Below are 22,873 nucleotides of genomic sequence, written 5' to 3'. Positions count from 1 at the left end.
ATTTTCACTTGCTAAGATATAATTTGTTGCAGTGAAGGCCACTCGGAGCGTGTTTTCTGAGTTGAGCCTGTTTCGGTATTTTGTCTTTGTGGCTGTCAAATGTGAAAATGCGGTCTCGCAGAGGTATGTTGAATGGAAAGGCATCAGTGTTTTCACTGCCATCTCACTCAGCTGGGGATATTCATCGCAGCATGACAGCCAGAATTCAGACAGAGAATGTCGATCAAATCTCAACTGCAGACCAGCATCGCACGAAAGCTCCAGAAGTTTATCCTGTACCACAGGTGGCAAAGCGTTCGTTTCCTGGTTGGTGAACGGATCTCTTACTCATTGCTTCTCCGTGAGATGGGATTTTGAGGGGAAGTATGAATCAAAATGACACAGTGTTTCGGTAAGGTGTTGCGCGATCACTGCCGGCACCTGCCCCAAATCCACACCATCAGCCAGAGACGACAGACAGCTGAACATGTCAAACACACCTTTATTAACTCTGTTGGTCCAGACTGAGAGCTTCTTTTTGAAAGCCATGATTTTATCATTGGCTTGAAAAATGTCACACGCTTGGCCTTGGATCGACAGGTTTAGCATATTGAAATGGTCCAGGATGTCAGAAAGATAAGCTACCTTTATAAGCAAAGACCTCGCAGGTGATCGGCAAGATTGGACTGTTTGTCAAGAATGCCTCAACCTCATGTCTCAACTCGTACACTCTGTTCACCACTTTACCCTGTGACAGCCAACGAATCTCAGAGTGCAAGAGCAGATGAACATGATCTGCACCCATCTCATCACACAGAGCTGTAAATAGACGGGAATTTGTCGGATTGGCCTTAATGAAGCTCACTATTTTGACCACTTGATTTAAAACTTCATGAAGCTCTGTGGACAGGCGTTTAGAGGCAAGTACTTCTGGATGAATAACACAGTGCGTTGCCTGCACTGATGGTGAAACGGCTTTTACCCGAGCAACAACTCCGTTGTGCCTGCCGGTCATAGCCACTGCCCCATCTGTGCAGACACCGATGCAACGCCCCCATATCAACCCATGCCCAGAGATGTACCCATCAAGCATATGGAATATTTCTCCAGCGGTTGTGGTCCCTGGAAGCACCTTACAAAACAAAAAATCCCCATGAAGCCAGCCCTCATGAGCATATTTGATGTAGACCAGAAGCATAGCCAAGTTAGAGAGATCCGTGATCTCATCCAATTGAATGGCTAACCAGTCGGATAACTTCGCCCTTTCTAAAATTTGCATTTCGATGTCTGCCGCCATATCATCAATTCGACGACAGCCCATGTCATTTGACAGAGGAATCTCTTTTACTTTGGCTGCAGCAGCCGGACCCAACACCTCACTACAAGCAGTAACAATCGAAGGCATAATTAGCTTCTCCCCAATTGTGAACGGTGCCTGACATTTGGAAATGTGGTGTGAAATCATGTATGATGCCTTTGTTAGCTTTTCATTCTCGGTCAAATTATTTTTCAACACTTTAGTTTGAGTGGCCAATTCATCACGTTTTCTTCTGAAAAAATCCTCTGATTTATCCTTGAGATGCGAATGTTTAGTTTCCAAATGCCGGCGTAATTTGGATGGCTTCATAACTTCGTTGCTTAGCATGGTTTGGCAGATAACAGATAGTTGTCCCCCGAAACCAATCACTTGAAATAAAGCCGAATTGTATGTATGAAGGGTCGTAATTGTGAGTGAATGGGCGATTTATTTTTTTTGCCTCTGGCTCATGTTGTGTATCTGCACTGTCAGATGAGCGCTTTCCAAAGAAAGTCAAGAGTAGCTTGCTTTGAACATGCCATGATATTGCTCTCATAAAGTGTGTGCGCGCGAATGACTGGTCTTGGGACAGAATGAATGAATAAGTGCAAGTGTGCAACCTCGCGTGGGAGAGAACGCTTAACATTTCTAGAATGGGGGGCGGGACTTGCGCTACGTGGCACACAGTGACAAAAGCACTGCGAGCAGAGCCAGCCAATCGCTCTTCTACATAATCTGATTGACAGTGACCACTAGTTTGAAATTATAATACTGACTACTAGCGCAGAGGCAGGCTTGCGGACCGACGGTAATCTTCTCACGGACCGGTACCGGTCCACGGCCCATAGATTGAGAAACACTGCTGTAGTTTATAGTAATAAAACGAATAATATACATGTGCGTTTGGAGAAATTTATCTTCTCGTGATAAAATTGAAACACATCAAAGTACATAATCTGTTACATGTTTGTTACCTCCGCCAAGGAGGTTATGTTTTCGGTAGCGTTGGTTTGTTTGTTTGTTTGTCTGTTAGCAACATTACAGAAAAAGTTATGAACGGATTGCTCTGAAATTTTTTCCAGAGGTGTGACTGGGCACAAGTAACAATCCATTAAATTTTGGCGGTGATCCGGATCGCCTTCTGGATCCCAGATTTTTTTTAAAAAGGATTCTTGGCGGAGGTCTGCGCTCTGAGTGCTTTTCTAGTTTTCATTTGAATGGAAGCTCCGCTATTAGGTAGTACCTAATTTTATATTTTATTTAACCGACCCCTGTCCGATGTGTATTTCATGTGCCTCCCCTGTGCCTGTTTTGGCCCTTAAATCATCTTCAGTGTTTGAAGAAGCGCGCTCAAAAAATAAATGAATAAATAAATCCCCAGTTTAGACTACGCCATTGTTTGGTTCATGCAGAGATGATTACATCACCACTCCAGGCCGATTAAGACGCACTGTGATTTGGTCAAAAGTTTGGCACTTTTGTGGTCATTATGTGCCGTCGATTTTTATTGGTCACAAGCATGCGCTCATTGTTTACACTCTGGCTTCCCAAATTCTCTTCACTGGGGTTGGATTTCAGCAAACGGAGGGATTTCTATAAAAGATGACATGATAATGACACACATTCGTCACCGTGACGACTGCTGGTAATTTTCTCTTCGTCACTGATGGATTATGTTCATCAGTGACAAGTGTGACAAGCGCCAGCAGGAACCCTGCCCATTATAGCGGAGCTCAGCCTGTGCGAGCGGAGCCTCATAGGAATAGTGTTGGTACATAAAGAAACCCATCAAGTTGTTTTCTGATGGTTTCGGTCCTGTGCGTGCCTTCCACCATACCAGTGTTAGTAATTACCAGTCATACACACCACCTAGGCGGCACGGTGGTGTAGTGGTTAGCGCTGTCGCCTCACAGCAAGAAGGTCCAGGTTCGAGCCCCGTGGCCGGTGAGGGCCTTTCTGTGCGGAGTTTGCATGTTCTCCCCGTGTCCGTGTGGGTTTCCTCTGGGTGCTCCGGTTTCCCCCACAGTCCAAAGACATGCAGGTTAGGTTAACTGGTGACTCTAAATTGACCGTAGGTGTGAAATGTGAGTGTGAATGGTTGTCTGTGTCTATGTGTCAGCCCTGTGATGACTTGTCTAGGGTGTACCCCGCCTTTTGCCTGTAGTCAGCTGGGATAGGCTATACGCTATAGCTTGCCTGCAACCCTGTAGAACAGGATAAAGTGGCTAGAGATAATGAGATGAGACACACCGCCTAGTGGCCAGTGTTGGTAATTGCTAGTCATGCACACTGCCTAGTGGCCAGTGTTGGTAATTGCCAGTCATACACACCACCTAGTGGCCAGTGTTAGTAATTACCAGTCCTACACACCATCTAGTGGCCAGTGTTAGCCGGTAAAGAAATAACGAAAGAGGCTGGCTATGATATAAGAAAATTCTTCAACCCAGAAACAGATGGGAGCTCCACTTTTAGGCAGTGCCTAAATCTATATATTATTGCCATGCTAGCAGGCACAGTGATACAGGAAAAGTGGTTTGGCTATGCTGTTTATTCTAAAAATTGTGAATTTGCTTTGTAATGGAGGCTGTAGTTAGAAAGCTGTTGGTGGTTTATTTGAGTAGGACACAAGCTGCATGTTTTGTTGAACCACCTGAGCATCACATGCACAGATTAGTTTGTGCTTTGTACATGTGTGAACACGTGAAACTACTCCAACATCTCTGCTCTTGTTTTGACCTTGCTGTCCTTTTATTTTTCACATCCTTATTTTTACTTTATTTGATTATTTTTCTTATTTTTACATTTTCCACAATTTTATTTTTTTTGCCACCCATTAGCTGACTGGCCCCATTATGTAATGGCCAACAACTGGGAAGGTGAAAGCTATCACATGCTTCCTCCAAGTCATGTGAAGCCAACAACATCTTTTGCAAACTGTTGCTCATGCTATGTCACGGGGCAGCTTGACACACTTGTCAGCACTAACTGCTATCTACTATTTGCATGAGCTCACAGGTGGCCACAATTGACTAGTGTCACTCTAGTTGACATGAGAGAATACCATCCCTCCAACCCAGGGAATATGGCCAATTAGGTCTCCTGAAATCCCAACAATGGATGGCTGTGACATCATTAGGATTTAAACTCTCAATGTCTGTACTGATTTCTTCCTTTGTCTGTGAAGGTTCTCAGTCATCCAGGTCACTATAAACCGTAGGTACTAAAGAAGGTAACTGGACTTGCTTGAAATCCTTGAAGATGTTTCACCTCTCATCCAAAAGGCTTCTTTAGTTCTGTCTGACTTTGTGGGAAGTTCCAGGTATTTATCCTCTAGTGGACCAAAAGCAACCTTAAGGAGAGACACTGAGGTCACATGGGTTGTCAACCCTCTCAATCATCCTGTAGGTTGTTAGGGTCACTAGAGGCTAGGTGTGAACGGTGTTGGCAGCTTAGAGGGTCATGAGGGAATGACAACAAAAACAGTGGTCAAGGACAATGTAATGTACATAATTTGATGCTGTGAAAAACAAAGCCTTGACCACTTTTTCAGGAGTTGCTCCCAGCCACTGGTTCAGGTATGTGGATGACACCTGGGTAAAAATCAAAACCCATGAGGTGGAAGCCTTTACAGAGCACATCCATGCAGTGAATATCAACATCAAGTTCATTGGGGGGGATGTCAGTGGAAACAACGTAGCCTTTTTGGACTGCAGCATGCATATTGAACAAGACGGAAGCCTTAGCATCAAGATCTACTGGAAACCCCCCCACACAGACTAGTACCTACTGTTTGACTCCTCACCACCCACTGGAGCACAATTTGGGGATCATTAGAGCCTTACATCACAGAGCTCGGAACATTCCTACAGCGGTACAGAGAAAAGAGAAGGAGCAAAAACACATCATAGTCCGGGAGCCAAAGGCCCAAATTTGGCTGAACCTGGCTTCGTCGGTTAAAGTTTTTTTTTTTTTGCTGTTTGTTGTTGTCCAAGGTCTACTCATTAAGATAAGAGAGGGTGCCCGGTGATATCCCTTGGGCAATTCCGGATATTGGCCCTTTATTGTTGGATGTGCTGCAGTCATAGCCTAAATTCTGACATTTTGACATTCTTCACTTTATGTTCACCAAAGTCTATATATCATACTTATTTTTGTGTTTGTTAACATAATAGGATGAGTTTAAGGCCTGGGGGTGGGGTTCCAGCCATGGTTGGGGGTGTGGCCATGCAATTGGGGGCGGGGCTTATACCAAAAAGCCCTTTATTACTCTATTACTTTGGTTGTTAATGCGAGCCTTAAATTATTAGGCATACACTCCATTGTCATCCTTGTGTTTACTTCTGCAGGGGCATATGAGGGACACAATTAGCTAATTCAAGCCAACTTGTGTAGCTATCTTGCTAACTCTGTCAATCACACTGCCCCCAAAAGATCACAGCACGCATAAGCTAAGCAGAGAAACTATTTGACTATAATCATGAAAGAGCAGTGACATGTACTCACTGCTCACCAGTGAACTAGACCCATAGTTTCACAACACTGGCTAGCACACCCAACTCTCACCTAGTAAATGCTAGTCACTGATTTTTTTAAGCTAATACATTAAGCTAATAGATTGCTTATTTTAACGATATTGACTGTTGAAATAGTAATGTCCCTGGTTCCCTAGTAAAATTCAGGGCATTGTCCCCGATTATCATCTCAAAAGTCTGTTAACCTTACCCTCACCCCCACTCCAAACCACACTGCTTGTGGACTGAGAGTCATGTGCACTAGCCAGTCCACTGACTAGCATGACTTTTAAAACGTTGGGCAGTAAGGTTTCCTTAAGCTAATACATTAAGCTAATAGATTGCTTATTTTTACGATATTGACTGTTGAAATAGTAATGTTCCTGGTTCCCTAGTAAAATTCAGGGCATTGTCCCTGATTCACCCCCACTCCAAACCACACTGCTCTTCCACTGACTAGCACGACTTTTAAAACGTTGGGAGGAGGTGGTCTGAGACACCACTTATCAGCCACCTACGGTACAATGCAGTCCTTGGCACACTTCCCAGAAAACTGAATACACATCCACACCAAGACTCAGCTGACTTCAATGACTCACATAATGGTAGAGAGAGCCAATGACTCCCAGATCACCCTAACGACCCTCTAGGCTTCTAACACCATTCACACCTGGCCTCCAGTGACCCTAACAATCTACAGGATGACTGAGAGGGTCAACAACCCATGTGACCTCAATGACTCTCCTTACATTTGCTTTTGGTCCACTTGAGGATAAATACCTGGAACACCCCACTTGTCAGACAGAACTGAAGAAGGCTTTTGGATGAGAGGTGAAACATCTTCAAGGATTTCAAGCAAGCCCAGTTGCTTTCTTTAGCACTGATGATTCTTTCCTTTGCCTTGTTGCATTTGCCTGCCTTTTTGTGTCATCTGCTCTAGCCACCAGGCACAGACAACCTGTTGGGACCATCCAAAGATGACAGAGTTGTATCAAGCACTAGGTAAGACAACTAAATATGTCCAACACCTTTTAAGAAATATAGTAAAAGGCATGTTCTGTGTATGGTAATCTGAACTGGCACAGTGAAGGCCAAGCACGCCAGAAGGCCATCTACATCATTTTATATTTTTGAGCAGGACAGGGGTTCTTAACCAGTATGTTTAGACAGTTCTTATAATCCTAATAATTTTTTTTTTCTTTTACCTGTGCTTTACTTCTCTTAAAGCGGACCTGAACAACATCAAATTCTCAGCATACCGTACGGCCATGAAGCTACGGCGAGTACAGAAAGCCCTAAGATGTGCGTCTGCATGGTGAAACTTTTTTCTTGCCCTTTCTCTCTCAGTGAAGTTCATGCTTCTTAATTTATATTAATAATAGACCTAACCCATAACTACAGTGGTGCTTGAAAGTTTGTGAACCCTTTAGAATTTTCTATATTTCTGCATAAATATGACCTAAAACATCAGATTTTCACACAAGTCCTAAAAGTAGATCAAGAGAACCCAGTTAAACAAATGAGACAAAATATTGTACTTGGTCATTTATTTATTGAGGAAAACGATTCAATATTACATATCTGTGAGTGGCAAAATATGTGAACCTCTAGGATTAGCAGTTAATTTGAAGGTGAAATTAGAGTCAGGTGTTTTAAATCAAATCAATGGGATGACAATCAGGTGTGAGTGGGCACCCTGTTTTATTTAAAGAATGGGGATCTATCAAAGTCTGATCTTCACAACACTTTTGTGGAAGTGTATCATGGCACAAACAAAGGAGATTTCTGAGGATCTCAGAAAAAGCATTGTTAATGCTCATCGGGCTGGAAAAGGTTATAAAACCATCTCTAAAGAGTTTGGACTCCACCAATCCACAGTCAAATTCTGTACAAATGGAGAAAATTCAAGACCATTGTCATCCTCCCCAGGAGTGGTCGACCAACAAAGATGACTCCAAGAGCAAGATGTGTAATAGTCGGTGAGGTCACAAAGGACCCCAGAGTAACTTCTAAGCAATTGAAGGTCTCTCTCACATTGGCTAATGTTCATGAGTCCACCATCAGGAGAACACTGAACAGCAATGGTGTGCATGGCAGGGTTGCAAGGAGAAAGACACTGCTCTCCAAAAAGAACATTGCTGCTTGTCTGTAGTTTGCTAAAGATCATGTGGACAAGCCAGAAGGCTATTGGAAAAATGTTTTGTGGATGGATGAGGTCAAAATAGAAGTTTTTGGTTTAAATGAGAAGCGTTATGTTTGGAGAAAGGAAAACACTGCATTCCAGCATAAGAACCTTATCCCATCTGTGAAACATGGTGGTGGTAGTATCATGGTTTGGGCCTGTTTTGCTGCATCTGGGCCAGGACGGCTTGCCATCATTGATGGAACAATGAATTTTGAATTATACCAGTGAATTCTAAAGAAAAATGTCAGGACATCTGTCCATGAACTGAATCTCAAGAGAAGGTGGGTCATGCAGCAAGACAACGACCCTAAGCACACAAGTCGTTCTACCAAAGAATGGTTAAAGAAGAATAAAGTTAATTTTTTGGAATGGCCAAGTCAAAGTCCTGACCTTAATCCAATCGAAATGTTGTGGAAGGACCTGAAGTAAGCAGTTCATGTGAGGAAACCACCAACATCCCAGAGTTGAAGCTGTTCTGTATGGAGGAATGAGCTAAAATTCCTCCAGGCCGGTGTGCAAGACTGATCAACAGTTACCGGAAATGTTTAGTTGCAGTTATTGCTGCACACGGGGGTCACACCAGATACTGAAAGCAAAGGTTCACATATTTTTGCCACTCACAGATATATAATATTGGATCATTTTCCTCAATAAATAAATGACCAAGTATAATATTTTTGTCTCGTTTGTTTAACTGGGTTCTCTTTATCTACTTCTAGGACTTGTGTGAAAATCTGATAATGTTTTAGGTCATATTTATGCAGAAATATAGAAAATTCTAAAGGGTTCACAAACTTACAAGCACCACTGTACATCATCGCTTGTTTACCACAATGCATTATGGGCTATATCCAGGGTCGGCTCCGCTGTATTGTTTACTTTTGCCTTTGTTAAACACTGCATTGTTCTGTCTAACCAGTTTTAACCATGCCTAAAGTAAATTGTTGTGTGCCTTACTGTGTCTTCACAACTAAGCGAACACCTAATTTGAGCTTTTATCAGCTGCCAGTCGAGACGAAGAGAAGAAAGAAATGGATAAGTTTAATCAGCAACAAAAACCTTCAAACTGAATCGAAATGGTCATGGTTGTAGCTTACATTTCTCTGGTGGGAAAAAGATGCACTTAAACTTTGACCCAGCAATATTTCCATGGTCTGCAGAATGGCCTTCAGTTATAGAAGATTATAACACTCGACACTGTTCATTGTCTGAAACTAGCGATATTCCAAAGCTTGTAAAACAAAGAAGCATTCTTCGGCCTTTGCCGTTTGGCAGCCGAACAAGCCTGCCGGACAGATAAAACTCCCAAACCACGAAGGGTTCCCTTTCGGGTATGTATAATGTTCACTGTACCTCACTAGCAGCATTTATTGAAGAAAATGCATTTATACTGAACATGACACAGCAGATCAGCAGGTTTCCAAAGGGTGTATTTTTTGGTAATGTTTCCTGATATCAAGTTTTATTTAACTAATCACTCATTTATAATGTTTTGATGCTGTTATTCTGGGCCCGGGATCACAAAGCAAACTTAGACTTAAGTCAACAGTTGATTTTTCATAATGGTTTCCCTTGCTGTATCTGTAACTTTCATTGTGCTGGATCAAGATTAAGTACAAGGCTAAGATTTCATCAGAACAAAGCTTCTTAGAAAATGGTAAGAAATATCTGGAGCTTAAAAGAAACAAATTTACACTTAAGTCTAAGATTGCTTCATGATCCAATATACTGTACGTCCTCCGAAATAAGATATTCTGAGATTTGATGTACAGTGTGGTAGACTTGGTCTAGACTCTTACCTTCTCACCAAGCTTGATTTGGATTCTGATTTTCCTGCTGTAAACCCTCGACATGTTACCCACCTCTTGAAATCACCAATTTCATTGCCTTCCATGACAGAGCATGGCAAAATCACTCTTCTCACATCGCTGTCACGTAAAATTAATCCAACATTCGTCATATCACTCAACTACTGACCCTGGCTATCCCCCATAATGTATTGCAATAAACAAGTGATGCCGTAGTTATGCTTGGGGGCTATTAGTGCAATTAAACAGGGGGTTCTTAATTAGCTTAGATAAGAAATGAATGAAATACCTGATTCATTGTCAGGACTGGCAGGCTGAGGTTTATCACATGCCGAGACTTTCTCAGGTGTAAAGCTGATCGTGCCACTAGTGATGCGCGGGTCGGCTTTTTTTAACACCTGCCCCAACCCGACCTGTGCGGACTTCCAACCCGCCCCGCCCAACCCGCAAAAATATGTTCGGATTGTGACCCAAATCCGACCCGACCCGAGGGGGAAAGGGCGGGGGGGGTATTAATTTGTAACACTAATCCAAACGATAAGGGTATGCGCTGAATTCATGTTTTTAGGGAAACATTAATTGTGTATCAAACAGCAGCAAAGAAACCGAAAGATGGATTTTACACCATTCTTTATTGAAGGATTGTGAAACATTGGATGAAAGACATTGCTCTCTTGCGCACACAGACACAAGATCCCTTGTATCGCAAAACACTAGTTTTCAACAGTAACTGACTCAAATGATTTAAACATCAGATCTGACAAATTTAACTTTTGTAGGTCTTTTCATGCAATTTTGCCCATTTAATAACCGTGGTATTTCGCCAAACTAGGTTATCCTACAAATTGAAAACTACAAAACTGAAAAAAAAAAATACTGGCCGATTGTAGGCTATTTATGACAACTGTTTGGAAGCGCTATGGAGAAAGAGAATGGCATCCACCGTCCCTGGGTTTAGCCTATTTCGGCACACTTCCAACACACGACCTGCCGAACTGAACGCACGCTCGCTCGAAGCGCTGGTTGCAGGAACGCAAAGCACCGCTCTTGCCAGCATCGACATTAGAGGGAAATCGTGACAATGAGCCTCCCAAAAGCCAAGGACGTCTTCATTACATTCATCAAGGCTGAAGTGTGACTGCATATAACGCTGTACTTCATCTGGCTCTATAAGATCCAGCATGTCTTCCCATTCCAGGGAAACTACCCCAGTAGGCTACATAATTTATATCTCCGTTTCAAAAGGAAAAAATATTACAGAATACAGAATAAAATGTGAGAAGGAAACCCAAGATAGACATCTAATACCTCCGTTTATCCAGACTGAGAACAGTACGTGTGAGAGCTTTGAGTGCAAGATACTGCAGGTCTTCACTTGTAACAGTCATAGATTGTTGCATGCGATTTAGAACATCTATAATGCAAAATGTTTATTGCACCTATATCTCATAAAATTCCCAACTGAGAAATGTATGAGAGAAATTTTCGCTATTTCTGACCCGTCCTGCCCGCACCCGCACTATTTAGAAAAATTAATACCCAAATCCGCCCGACTCATGGGTCAACCCGCGGATCCGCAGGTTATGGGTCGATCCGCGCATTACTAGTGCCACACATGGACCCATTATAGCACAGTATCGTAGAGCATAACAGAACAGTCTCTTTCACTGTTGCCTAATTCCCCTCCCTTGACCCCTTTCTGAAGTTAATAATAGTACATACTTATGCACCACTTCTTAAGTACACACTGTCATTTTTCTTTGTCTCTTCCACCTACTCTCATTCCTTTTCTCTCTCTCTGTGGCCCTTGCTTGCTCATTCTCATTTTCTCCTGTTCTCTTTCTTTTCCAACACTTTTTTTACTTTGCTCTCTGATGGTCCTTGTCATCAGGAGAGTAAATTAACTGAGTGCTGTAGTAAGTCTGTACTACCATGCTGTGAAGAGAGAGGCTGCAAGACCTACTTTTGTCTTGTATTGGCTGAAAGCCTTCCAGCTACTCTCACAATATATCATCTCATTATCTACTCCAATTAGACATGACCTTACTGGACAACCTTAAGTCCATGGACCTCTGTGGAGTTGCCAAGGAAAATTATTTTTAGGACAGAAAAATTGAATTAGCTTGCATTGAATGCACATAATCACCACTCGGGACTCTTTCAAGGTGCAAAATATGAGTAGGTTTTATGTTTGGTGTATGTGTGTGTAGTAGACCTGCTGAAACTGACCAGCGTAGCTGAAGTATTCAGAGAGCAGGACCTGCAGCATAGTGAATACATGATGGATGTGGTGGAGGTGATTCATGTCGTCACTGCGCTGTATGAGAGACTGGAGGAGGAGCAGTCGGTACTCATCAATATCCCACTCTGCGTGGACATGTTCCTCAACTGGTTGCTCAATGTCTATGACAGGTACTATCCCATTACGCACAGCCCTTCCACATTGCTATTTCTTGAGATACTTTGACCTCATGATACACTGACTCTCAATTGTCTTCCAGTCATACCCACTCCATCTTTTGCATTTGTCTCAAGATAGGGCTCCTGTATCTCAATACTCTGATTTAATGCAATGTTTATTAGAGCTATGCATTCTCTATGACATGAAACAGATCATGGCAAAGGAAAAGAGAGAGCAAAATAGGCAGGAAGCCAATCAAAGTATGCGGAATAGTCAAAAGCTGTCATATTTGATCTCCCTGCCTAAACTCTTGATTGAGAATGGTAAGTTCACATTAAAATAAAACCTAATCAGACTCTCAGGTGTATATTTATTTCTCCCTATCCATCATGAATTTGTTTAGTAGTTCATAACTACCTGCTGCTAATGGCTGGGAATTCTGCTTTCTCTCTGTACATATATTACAGTAATTGCTTAGTTCGTTTTGTGATAAATACAGGCTGTGAATGAGCTGGAGGCATAGGAATGGGTGTGTGTGGTTTTTTTGTTGTTGTTTTTTTAAATTGAGTGATTCATATAGAGGCATTCAGTCCTTTCTGAATCTGTCTTGGTCCCCAAGAGTTATTCCATTTCACTGCATTTGTTCATTTACTGGGCTACAGTAACGCCTTGGGATTAGTCATTTACTGATTGTTCGTGAGTCATGAACTTGAGTGGCCACACAACCAGTAACACCTTTTAACAATAATGTTGATTCTCTAGACAGAGAATGTTATTTAAAAATAAATTATATTGGGTTTGTTTCTGATTTTGATGCATTCAATGAAAGACAAAGCACAGGGCTGATGATAACTCTGTGCATAAAGCAAGGTTCATAAAGACATTGTTTGCCAAGGTTGGAGTGGAAGAACTCAAGCAGCCTGCACATGCTGTTCACACCTTGCTTACAAAGGATTGAGTGTCACAAGGCACAGCCAACTGCTAGACATGCTATAACATGATGAAAGAGCCCAACATCATCCTCAAAAGGGTGTGCCCAGCCAATCCAGCTCAACTGCTGTCAGAGACTTCAGACAGTGTTGAAAAACACAACTGCATTGGGGCTTCCGGTGGTGCATTAGCTAGTATGATGGCATAAATACAGAGCCCCGGTATCGGCGCTAAAACTCCCTATTTAATCTGAGTCTTTTTCAAACAAATTGATATACAGTGGTGCTTGAAAGTTTGTGAACCCTTTAGAATTTTCTATATTTCTGCATAAATATAACCTAAAACATCAGATTTTCACACAAGTCCTAAAAGTAGATAAAGAGAACTCAGTTAAACAAATGAGACAAAATATTGTACTTGGTCATTTATTTATTGAGGAAAACAATTCAATATTACATATCTGTGAGTGGCAAAATATGTGAAACTCTAGGATTAGCAGTTAATTTTAATGTGAAATTAGTCAGGTGTTTTCAATCAGTGGGATAACAATCAGGTGTGAGTGGGCACCAAGTTTTATTTAAAGAAAAGTCTGATCTTCACAATACATGTTTGTGGAAGTGTATCATGGCACGAACAAAGGAAATTTCTGAGGACCTCAGAAAAAGCGTAGTTGATGCTCATCAGGCTGGAAAAGGTTACAAAACCATCTCTAGAGTGTTTGGACTCCACTAATCCACAGTCAGATTGTGTACAAATGGAGGAAATTCAAGACCATTGTTACCCTCCCCAGGAGGGGTTGACCAACAAAGATCACTCCAAGAGCAAGGCGTGTAATAGTCGGCGAGGTCACAAAGGACCCCAGGGTAACTTCTAAACAACTGAAGGCCTCTCTCACATTGGCTAATGTCCATCAGTCCACCATCAGGAGAGCACTGAACAACAATGGTGTGTATGGCAAGGTTGCAAGGAGAAACCACTGCTCTCCAAAAAGAACATTGCTGCTAGTCTGCAGTTTTCTAAAGATCAAGCCAGAAGGTTATTGGAAAAATGTTTTGTGGATGGATGAGACCAAAATAGAATTTTTTTGGTTTAAATGAGAAGCGTTATGTTTGGAGAAAGGAAAACACTGCATTCCAGCATAAGAACCTTATTGCATCTGTGAAACATGGTGGTGGTAGTATCATGTTTTGGGCCTGTTTTGCTGCATCTGGGCCAGGACGGCTTGCCGTCATTGATGGAACAATGAATTTTGAATTATACCAGTGAATTCTAAAGGAAAATGTCAGGACATCTGTCCTGACTCAATCTCAAGAGAAGGTGGGTCATGCAGCAAGACAACGACCCTAAGCACGCAAGTCATTCTACCAAAGAATGGTTAAAGAAGAATAAAGTTAATGTTTTGGAATGGCCAATTCAAAGTCCTGACCCTAATCCAATTGAAATGCTGTGGAAGGACCTGAAGCGAGCAGTTCATGTGAGGAAACCCACCAACATCCCAGAGTTGAAGCTGTTCTGTACGGAGGAATGGGCTAAAATTCCTCCAAGCCAGTGTGCAGGACTGATCACCAGTTACCGGAAACGTTTAGTTGCAGTTATTGCTGCATAAGGGGGTCACACCAGATACTGAAAGCAAATACTTTTGCCACTCACAGATATGTAATATTGGATCATTTTCCTCAATAAATAAATGACCAAGTATAATATTTTTTCTCTCATTTGTTTTACTGGTGTCTCTTCATTTACTTTTAGGACCTGTGTGAAAATCTGATGTTTTAGGTCATATTTATGCAGAAATGTAGAAAATTCTAAAGGGTTCACAAACTTTCAAGCACCACTGTAAACAGACATAATAATGAGTGGGGACAAAAATAAAGGAGGAAAGACAAAATAATGTGAAACGAGAAATGGAGAAGGAAGCCGGGGTCGGTGGAGTCCTGCTGCAAGAAGGTGGACGTGGAGAAAATGAGAGCCTGGGCTTAATCTGTGATGTGGTGAGATCATGACTACAGGGATGGTGATGCGTCAAGCTGAGTTGAAAAGTGGTCTGTTGGAGTTTTGTATAAGCTTTAGAGAGGACATTTAAAAAACAAATGGATGAATTCACAACAGAAATACACAGGAAGATACAAGACATGACAGGCCAGATGGAAGGATTAGCGAAGCGCATTGGAGATGTGGAGAAAAACATGGCCAACACGGAGCAATGGGATATTGGCATCAAACGTGCTTTCACCCAGCTGCTTGAAAACCAACGAGCGCTACAAGATAAAGTGACTGAGATGGAAGGACGTTCTAGATGCAACAATATACGGATTTATAGTATCCTGGAGGATGCTGAGGGCACTTCTGCAGTTACATTTGTTGTGAATATGATAAAGTTGGAACTTGGAGATGACCTCAACCTGGACTGGGGCAGTGACCTGGGGATAGAGTGCGCATATCACGCCCTGGCACCGAAACCATCTGCAAACGCACCATCATGTGCTATGGTGGGCCGTTTCCTCAAGTTTTCAGTTAAGGAGAAGATACAGTACTTCACACTGCCTGGAAGAAGGAGCCTCACTTTCAAAACAAGTGTCTGTACTTTGACCATGATTATGCAGAGGCTGTGCAGAAGAGGAGGAAGGAATATGTACCCATCAAGAAGGCCTTGAAGCAGAATGGAATATGATTCCATATGCCCTTAACCAGAATGCGAGTCTACTTCAAAACGGGCTCAGTCATGTACAGTACAACAGTGTCTGTGATACAAGCAGTGAAGGATTTGTGAAAATTGGGTCTTAAGGTGGATAAAGTCACCAGTGGGCCCGAGAATGAGGGCATTACAGAGGAAGTGCTGGCTTGACTGCTACCGTGGGAGACAATGGCAGTGGCGGCTGGTAGTCTTTCAAACAGGGGAGGCTGGTCGGTTACGATATTTCCAGATTTTAAAAGAAAAAACATCAATTTTGCCCATACTCTTGCCTCTGATCTGGCTGATTGTTGGCAGGGTCACAAACTGTGAAATAACAGGTTCTTTTGGCCCATTAGCCTACTGTCCAATATACATGATGGTGGTGTCGGGGGGGAGGGGTATATTTTAACATTTTATATTTTAAAATTGTGGCATGTTGTTTAAAAATTGATCATTATTGAAAGCAGCTCTTTGTCAGGAACCTCAGCAGTAGAGCTGGGTGCCACACATTTCATTCAATGACACTTTCCCTATATTTTACTTATTTTGACTGAGAAATGTTTTATTGACAATTTTGATAACCCTTCACTTTTAATCAAGGTCTGTAGTGTGAAATGTTCTCGGCTGTGTTTTTGTTTAAAAATGTTTTCCAAATTGTAGCTGTGTTTAATTCATATCCAGAAAAATATATATTCCAATATAATATACTCAGCATAAACATTTTAAATAGATTCTATATTTTTGGTCCATCCATGACATATTACTAAAGTAGCCTATTTACTGTTGTTGATGTGGGTCACTTGCTGTTAGCCAATTCACTTTCTCGTACCAGGAGAGCTGAAGGAACGAGTATTATTCCCTACCTTTTTCACCAAGTCAATTTGAGGCGTTGGTCTACCCTGCTCTTTAATTTTAATTTTTTCCTCGAAAGGAAGACTGGCAAATGGCTTCGCCAAAATTAAATCAGCAATGCTTAGCATCCATGCGCAGCTTTCTTGCTAGCTGACTAGCCCCCTCAAGTTCAAGTTCAGTCACTCAAATAAACGAAATTTCTGGAACTAAGATAGCAAACTTGACAACACTATATTTACACTTTATTTACAATGAAAATATATACAAACTAAAAAAGCTGGTAGAAACCGTATGTAATGAATGAAATTGAAATGCAAGCTGATCTCTTACAATACACCACAGCACTTACGAATGTGCATGGGACTGAACTGAAATTCACCGCTGCCTGTCTATAGTTGAAACGAGCTGTCAATCAAAGAAAATATCCGGCCGCTTTCACCAATCACCAGTCTCCTCGCGGAAACTGCCATGTCCCTCCCATGTGAGGCTGGGAGTCCGTAGGCGGGCGTTTTCGCAGTATTTGTCCAATAATCGTCTTACATTTTGAGATTGAAAAGCGCATAGCTCCCAAATGCCATTGAAGTCCACTGAGGCTGGGAATCCATGAGACTCCGTGGGGCGGGCGTTTTCGCAGTATTTGTCCAATAATCGTCTTGCATTTTGAGATTGAAAAGCACATAGCTCCCAAATGCCATTGAAGTCCACTGAGGCTGCGCTGCATCGCGCTGTCACGAGGGGGAAAAACTCACGCACACATTAAAGTTATAAGGGAATGATTTCGCACTGTAGTGGGTTGAGCACATGTATTTCTATGATTCTGGATCTGAAATAGCAATGTTATAAGGTCGGCTATAACATAAGCCTAGCGCAATTCATCCTACACGATGTTCGTCATTTTTAGAGGAGGCTGAGCCTCCCTCGTTGTCTTAGAGCAATCGCCTGTGGACAATGGGTACCTGATCTGACGGAGATAAGGAGCAGTTCCAGCAGCAGGTCTGGGAGAAACTGAAGGAGTGTTGTAGGAGGGAGACAAACCCTGCAGAGCAATGACTTATCCAGTAGTTTGATTCCTCATGATTTGGATTATCTCTCATCTGCTGATACCTATGCACCATAGACAGAAAGCCACAAAACTACTTTCCTGTTACTGATGGACCCCACTTTGTGACCATCTCCCCTCACTGCTAACGGTGACATGTCACTTTTGTTGTGAGAAGTTCTGTTCAATGCTTTGTATTGTAGTTCTTGGAGGGTTTTTTTTTCTATTTTATTTTTATTGTTTGAGGTCAGGGGGATTACAATATTATAATGGTAAACTAGATGCATTGTCAATATTATGTACTGTCTTTGAATGTAAATGGGCTAAATAACCCAATGAAATGCAGCAAAATGATAGCTAAAATTAAAAAGGAAAAGATAAATATAGCGTTTTGGCAGGAGACTCTCATATCTGGAGTAGAAACATGAGAAATTAAAAAAGCTAGGCTTTAGGAATACCTTTTTTTTTCATCATGCAAGAATGGCAAAAAGAGGAGTGGCTGTCTTAATCTCAAATTCGACTCAATTTGAATTCCTTTCTGAAATTAGAGATAAAGAAGGCAGGTTTGTCTTGGTTAAGGGGAAAATAGACCAAAAAGAAGTGACTTTATTTAATGTATATGCCCTCCTGGGAGTGGTACGTCTTTCTCTAGAAAAGTGTTTGATTTGATTGCATGAGAAACTTATGGACCACTGATTTGTGCCGGAGACTTTAACATACTCCTCAATCCTCTACTAGATACGACTAATATAAATGGAAGAAAGAATCCTAATGAAAAACAAATAAATAAGGCCCTCAAAGAACTGGGACTGAGTGTTGTGTGGAGGTCTGTGCATGGCTCAGACTCGGGCTACATCTTTTACTCTGTACGCCATGCAATTCATTCAAGAGTAGATTAGTTCTTTATGTATAGTAAGGATCTGCACAGACTGAAAGCTTGTAAAATAGGCCAAAGAGATCTTTTCGATCACTCAGGTGTAGATTTAACTTTACATTTTGAAGGCAGAAAGCATAAAACACTGTGGAAACTAAACACTGGGATGCTAAATGATGTCACTTTCATAACTGCAATGGCCACAGAACTAGGTCTATACCTACAGGAAAATAACAATGGGGATGTAAATCCTGGTATAGGGGAGAGCGGGGTAAGATGAACCACTTTTTACATTTTTCATCATAACTACATGTTAAAGCCATTTTTGCTTCCAGTCTACACACCATACCAAATTTCAAAGTGTACTGTTACTATCTGAGCAAAAAATAATTGATAAGCTCTTATGGTTAGAGTGATATTACCTCTTGAAAAAAAAATGTCAAGTGGCTCAACTTACCCCATGCATGGGGTAAGATGAGCCACTGTGTGGGGTAAATTGAGCCAACACAAAACATGTTAGGTTAACAAAGTAAACAACTTTTATTATTAGAAATGCAATCAGTGAATCAAGTCAAGTCAATCAAGTGGGGGATAGGGCCGTTGCATAGAGAAGGGGAGATGAAGAGAGAGGTGATAGAACGAGATGGGATAGGGAGGGATAGATAGATGGATAGAGAGAGAGATATGCATAGATAGATAGAAAGAGGGATGGTTAGAGAGGGAATGAGAGATGTACTATATTATAGAAATTACTAAAACAGTAGAACAGTGCCAAAAAATCTTATCTCTTTCAGTAGGTTAAAACATGCAGCAATCATTCCATCCATAATAATTTCATCATTATTCAATGTTCCAAGCGTTCAAATTGCAAGGGAACACCATTTGCCTCTCCCTCCGTGCTGTCCCCCCAACAGTAAAGGGGCGGGGCAATTTTTTCACAATATCCTGTCTTGACAGGACAGCCTCATCTTTCTCTTTGAAGACAAAGGTTGGCTTTCTTGCAGAGCCATGGCATGACCGGCTTCTTTTGAGAAATCTTGCCTCTATTTCGAAGACATCCAATTTGATTATCTGGCCAATGAAGAAATGCACTTTCTTCTTCCCTGTGAATTTTGCCACAACATAATCCCCCACATCTAACAACTGGTCTTCCTCATCTGATGTCATATATATATATATATATATATATATGTATGTATGTATGTATGTATATATGTATGTTGTTGTCATATATGACCAGTAAATGTGAAAACTTAAGTGTCATCCATATTGGGTAAGCTCAGCCACCAATGGGGTAAGTTGAGCCAGTGGCTCAACTTGCCCCACATCTAATGGCTCATCTTACCCCGTGGCCACCATTTTGTAGAAAAATGCTAATAAAGGGGATTAGGCTAATCAAAATTATTTTTATTAGCATTCATATCATAGCTTAGAAAGCCACTAACTTAACCCTAATATGTCTAAATATTATTCTACTTTTGTCTTCTCTAAATCATCTTCACTGTGGACAAACATGGAATTGACTTAGAAAGCACAAAAACACATTTTTATAAATATCTCCCTCACCTAGTTTGACATGTGGTGCTCCTCTCCACAAGTGTAAGTAAATGGTCCCGCCCCCCTTTGAATGTGGTCACATGGTCACATTTGTGTACTGTTTCTTAGAAACAGGGGGTGGCTCATCTTACCCCCTGGCTCATCTTACCCCGCTCTCCCCTAATATGGGACGTGTCTAAATCCGTTCTAAGGGGTAAGATTATAGCTAGAACAGCTGAGCTGAAAAAGACAAAAGCTCAAACATTGCTAAATCTATAAGGAAGATTGAAAAACCTGGAATAAGCTTACATTCTTAAAGACCCTGCTATTATTCAACAAATTAGAAACACCAAGCAGGACATAGACAAAATATTAAGTGAGGAAGTTGAGAAAAATCTCAGGTTCATGAAACAAAGATATTATGAGGCCGGCCCTAAAGCCGCAAAACTGCTAGCTTGGAGACTTAGAAAACAACAAGCAAAAAAAAACACTATTCACAAGATAAGAGAGCCTGTAACAAATAAGATTATTAATAATACAGATGACCTACAAAAAGCATTTGAAATACATTATAAATCTTCTAAGAAAGTCCAGGTTGATGGAGATGAAATTGTTGAATTTCTGAGTTCTTTAGACCTCCCCATGATTGGTAAGGAAATTAATGATAAACTTGTTCTACCAATAACAAAATAGGAGATAGACAAAGCTATCTCCACCTTGAACAACAATAAGTCACCAGGTATGGATGGTTTCCCTCCTGAATGGTATAAAGCTATGAGAGAACATCTTGTCCCTGTATTGGAGACTTGTTTTAATTATATTTTAAAAGCGGGATCCCCCCACCGTCTTGGAGGGAGGCTTTTATTTCAGTTATCCCCAAGGAGGGAAAGGAAAGGATAGGATGGACTGTAAAGGATATAGACCAGTTTAAACACAGACTATAACAGAGCTCGACATTAACTTTTTAACCCACTTGCCCTGGGGGTGGTGGTGGGGTGGGGGGTTAATTTCCACTTGTCCCCTATTTTGCGAGTACTACTTTTTTTTCCCCTAGGAAAACCATAGAATAGTTGTGAATTGCAACATAAAATGAAGATCACGCGTTGAGTTGAAGTTTGGTTATTGGTCACTTTTACTTGTAATGGACACAAACAGTTTTATCCAAAATAGTTTTTCCTGCCTTAGTCAATTTATTTTCATTTCACATGCATGCAGCTGTTGCAAAGTTCAGTGTGTTTGTGTACAACCCCGATTCCGAAAATGTTGGGACAAACTACAAATTGTAAATAAAAATGGAATGCAATAATTTACAAATCTCAAAAACTGATATTGTATTCACAATAGAACATAGACAACATATCAAATGTCGAAAGTGAGACATTTTGAAATTTCATGCCAAATATTGGCTCATTTGAAATTTCATGACAGCAACACATCTCAAAAAAGTTGGGACGGGGCAATAAGAGGCTGGAAAAGTTAAAGGTACAAAAAAGGAACAGTTGGAGGACCAAATTGCAACTCATTAGGTCAATTGGCAATAGGTCATTAACATGACTGGGCATAAAAAGAGCATCTTGGAGTGGCAGCAGCTCTCAGAAGTAAAGATGGGAAGAGGATCACCAATCCCCCTAATTCTGCACCGACAAATAGTGGAGCGATATCAGAAAGGAGTTCGACAGTGTAAAATTGCAAAGAGTTTGAACATATCATCATCTACAGTGCATAATATCATCAAAAGATTCAGAGACTCTGGAAGAATCTCTGTGCGTAAGGGTCAAGGCCGGAAAACCATACTGGGTGCCTGTGATCTTCAGGCCCTTAGACGGCACTGCATCACATACAGGCATGCTTCTGTATTGGAAATCACAAAATGGGCTCAGGAATATTTCCAGAGAACATTATCTGTGAACACAATTCACCGTGCCATCTGCTGTTGCCAGCTATAAAACTGTAGTTCAAAGAAGAAGCCGTATCTAAACACGATCCAGAAGCACAGACGTCTTCTCTGGGCCAAGGCTCATTTAAAATGGACTGTGGCAAAGTGGAAAACTGTTCTGTGGTCAGACGAATCAAAATTTGAGGTTCTTTATGGAAATCAGGGATGCCGTGTCATTCGGACTAGAGGAGAAGGATGACCCAAGTTATCAGTGCTCAGTTCAGAAGCCTGCATCTCTGGTATGGGGTTGCATTAGTGCGTGTGGCATGGGCAGCTTACACATCTGGAAAGAGACCATCAATGCTGAAAGGTATATCCAGGTTCTAGAGCAACATACTGTATGCTCCCATCCAGACGACGTCTCTTTCAGGGAAGACCTTGCATTTTCCAACATGACAATGCCAAACCACATACTGCATCAATTACAGTATCATGGCTGCGTAGAAGAAAGGTCCGGGTACTGAACTGGCCAGCCTGCAGTCCAGATCTTTCACCCATAGAAAACATTTGGCGCATCATAAAACGGAAGATACGACAAAAAAGACCTATGACAGTTGAGCAACTAGAATCCTACATTAGACAAGAATAGGTTAACATTCCTATCCCTAAACTTGAGCAACTTGTCTCCTCAGTCCCCAGACGTTTACAGACTGTTGTAAAGGGAAAAGGGGATGTCTCACAGTGGTAAACATGGCCTTGTCCCAACTTTTTTGAGATGTGTTGTTGTCATGAAATTTAAAATCACCTAATTTTTCTCTTTAAATGATACATTTTCTCAGTTTAAACATTTGATATGTCATCTATGTTCTATTCTGAATAAAATATGGAATTTTGAAACTTCCACATTTCAT

At 41.4% G+C, this 22,873-nt stretch overlaps 1 protein-coding gene across 1 annotated transcript in view; it reads left to right on the top strand.

The window, feature by feature from the left end:
* drp2 (dystrophin related protein 2) overlaps positions 1–22,873 on the top strand; it is a 353,984-nt gene that overhangs the window by 175,015 nt on the left and 156,096 nt on the right. Inside the window, exons 8-10 of the mRNA XM_060926712.1 lie at positions 6,728–6,789; positions 7,015–7,089; positions 11,991–12,192. Of these exons, the coding sequence (XP_060782695.1) occupies positions 6,728–6,789; positions 7,015–7,089; positions 11,991–12,192 (339 nt within the window). The remainder of the gene's footprint in view (positions 1–6,727; positions 6,790–7,014; positions 7,090–11,990; positions 12,193–22,873) is intronic.

Source organism: Neoarius graeffei, chromosome 8 (genome assembly GCF_027579695.1).
Source record: "Neoarius graeffei isolate fNeoGra1 chromosome 8, fNeoGra1.pri, whole genome shotgun sequence".
Lineage (NCBI taxonomy): Eukaryota > Metazoa > Chordata > Actinopteri > Siluriformes > Ariidae > Neoarius > Neoarius graeffei.
The sequence above is the reverse complement of the archived record's forward strand: the minus strand, read 5'-3'. Positions and strand labels throughout refer to the sequence as shown.